At 47.0% G+C, this 2,687-nt stretch overlaps 1 protein-coding gene across 1 annotated transcript in view; it reads left to right on the top strand.

The window, feature by feature from the left end:
- Positions 1–2,681, top strand: part of LOC104528226 (solute carrier family 22 member 4) — a gene marked incomplete at both ends in the record, with an annotated part of 11,525 nt that extends 8,844 nt beyond the window's left edge. The window contains 2 exons of the mRNA XM_010172164.1: positions 1,353–1,453; positions 2,467–2,681. Coding sequence (XP_010170466.1) covers positions 1,353–1,453; positions 2,467–2,681 — 316 coding nt within the window. The remainder of the gene's footprint in view (positions 1–1,352; positions 1,454–2,466) is intronic.
- Between the last annotated feature and the right edge of the window lie 6 nt (positions 2,682–2,687).

The raw sequence follows: 2,687 nt of genomic DNA, 5'->3' as shown, positions 1-2,687 counted from the left end.
CACAGACGTTTTTTCTTGTGCAAAGAAACCAGCAACACTTCCAGCCTTGCGTCAGCAGTGACCTGGTGTCTGTATGTCAGACCTCACTCTACTGTGTTCTACTAGCACCTGCGTTTTGTGGCTCCTGATGTCTCCTGGTAGAGCAGGAAGCGAAGCACCGTGTGCTCCTCTGCAGTATCTGCAGGAGAGAGATGCTGCGTGCTCCAGCTACTGCAGGCAAGATCCAACCTCTTGAATGTCACGCTTATGTTTTGGCTGAGCTGCTGAAGATCTCTGTTCCAAGTGTATCTTCTAGTGTAAATTGAAATGCATGTTCCACCTACGGGAAGTTCATCCTACAGAAACCATGGAAAAGCACTTTCCTTTACTTCACAGCCAGAGTTCAGATGTCTTTCATACTGGACATGACTTTTTCAGGCTCCAGGACCTGGGTTTGCTTTTCATCACTCCTGTATGTTTTTGAGACCAACCAGCAGCTCAGCTGTCCTTTACTTCACGGGAATCTTGTGTGCCAAAGCATCTGTCCACAAGAGCCTGAGGATGATGTTTGCATGCTAAGTCCTCCGTTGGAAGTATTTTTCAAACGTTGCTGGAAAGACATTCCTGGGAAACCATCCCCTCTTCCTAGGAAAGGAAATCTCCTGGGTAGCCCCATGTGGAGGGCCAGGGTGGTTTGCTCTTTGGGCTCGGGGGAAAAAGCCTGGCCACGAGTGCTGGCTTTGCCCTGGCAAGGGTTCTCCGTGCAGGCAGAAGGGCACCCTCCTGCCACCCAGAAGATTCTTGCTTCAAGCCTCCAACTGGACCCTCCATCTCCAATCTGGGGTGGTGGATGCTCCCATGATGTGCCCTGGCCACCACGCTGAGCTGTGGCATCCATCCCCCTCCCCAGCAGGGTGCCAGCAGGCAGCAAAACTGGGTGATTTTCTGCATTTATTTCACATCGTTTGTGGAGGTTGAACAGAAGACAGTGGAGTGGACAGTGCAGAGGAAAATGCCTCTGGTAATGAGGTTACTGCTGGAAGTACTGGGTAGATCCTGAAGGAAATGGTAACGCGTCTTGTCAGCTGATAGTCCTTTTTAATTAGCCAGCATGGTGCAGTGGTCTCAGTACTACCTTTTTTTTTTTTTTTTTTAACAAAAAAACTGGAAATTACCACAAGTACAGCTGGGTGCAGAGACAAGCTCTACCTATGGACCACGCTCCCCGGTGCGGCAGTGGCCCTTGGGCTGACTAGTTATCCCCTGATAAAGAGTCATAACTTCTTAACTGCCCAAACTTGTGGGTGTGCAGAGGTTGTTTTGCTCTTAGGTGTTTGGGAATTTTTTTGGTTTTGTTTTCCTTTTTCCTTCAGATGCAGGATTGGAAGCCTCAGCAGCAGCAGAAGGCTATCCTTCTGGACCTATTTCGAACCCGAAACATTGCAACTATTACTATTATGTCATTACTTTTGTGGTAAGGAAATGTGTATTCCTAAAGTACCCAGGCAATAGAACAGTTTCTGATTTTGAGGGCACGTGCCACAGGTTTAGATAATAAGTCTCAGCCTCGGAACCCATCTACACATGGTCCTTGGCCAGTACGTGGCCCTTGGTGTCCTTGCACCCACCCTGCATTAATACCCAGGAGTATGGAGACAGTAGCCTCAACTCAGATGTAAAATAGGTAGGAAACTATATGTAACAAGTTGTGTATTTTAAATTCTGTTGCTTTTTTTAATTATTATTATTTTTTTTAAGAAGCTCCCATCTCTGTAAATCTCAATTTGAAGAGAATTGTCCTTCTTGAAGCAAACTCATTTTAACATAACAAGAAGCAGACCCATGGCCAGCGTTTTTGTTCTGTTTCTGTGCAGTGCCCATCTCAGTGAGATCCTAGTCCCTGCCTGGGCAGCTACAAGGAATGAGGACCCAATCATACCATGTAGACAAACCAGGACCCTTTTCTGTACTTATTTCCCCCAGCACAAAGGAACTGGCCAGCACACTTGGCATGCCATAAATAAGGCACTCTTGAGATTTGAGACCTGAACATCCAGCTCTCTCATGAAGATTTAAATAAGATGGAATGGAACTGCTGAGGGTGGGAGATCCTGTCACTGGAGTTGGCTACAAGTAGGAACGTAGTTGGCATGGGGATCTTTTCAAGAGTTAATTCATTAATGAGTCCATTGCAGTGAAAAGCCTTTGTGAAACGTCTTCCACAAAGCCTTTTACTTGGTGTAGTGTATGCAGGAAGGACAGAGAAATCAGAGGTCTCTTCAAGCTGCTGTGGATGTGATCACTGGAAGGGATGACAGAAATAGAAAGAGGGGGTTGCCCCTGAGATTTGGATTTTTTTTCTAAGCCACGATGCCTGTGGCGCTGCATTGTGACATCCTATTTTTCTGTAACGACAGCTGAGGCAGCACTGGAGGCGTTCAGAGACTGGTGGTTCAGGAATCATTTGGTTTTATTGCTTTTTCTCAGGTTTTTCACATCAGTTGGTTACTTTGGCCTGTCCCTCAGCACTCCAAACTGGCATGGAAATGCCTACATCAACTGTTTCCTTTCAGCTGTGATTGAAGTTCCAGCCTACGTCATCGCCTGGCTTCTCCTCCGCTCCCTCCCTCGGCGCTACTCGTTATCTGGCACCTTGTTTTTAGGGGGAGGTGTTGTGCTCTTCATTCAGCTGGTTCCTGCAGGTATGA

This window comes from Antrostomus carolinensis, unplaced genomic scaffold, assembly GCF_000700745.2.
Source record: "Antrostomus carolinensis isolate BGI_N321 unplaced genomic scaffold, ASM70074v2 scaffold14967, whole genome shotgun sequence".
NCBI lineage: Eukaryota > Metazoa > Chordata > Aves > Caprimulgiformes > Caprimulgidae > Antrostomus > Antrostomus carolinensis.
Note: the sequence above shows the minus strand (reverse complement) of the source record. Positions and strands in the feature narration are given on the sequence as shown.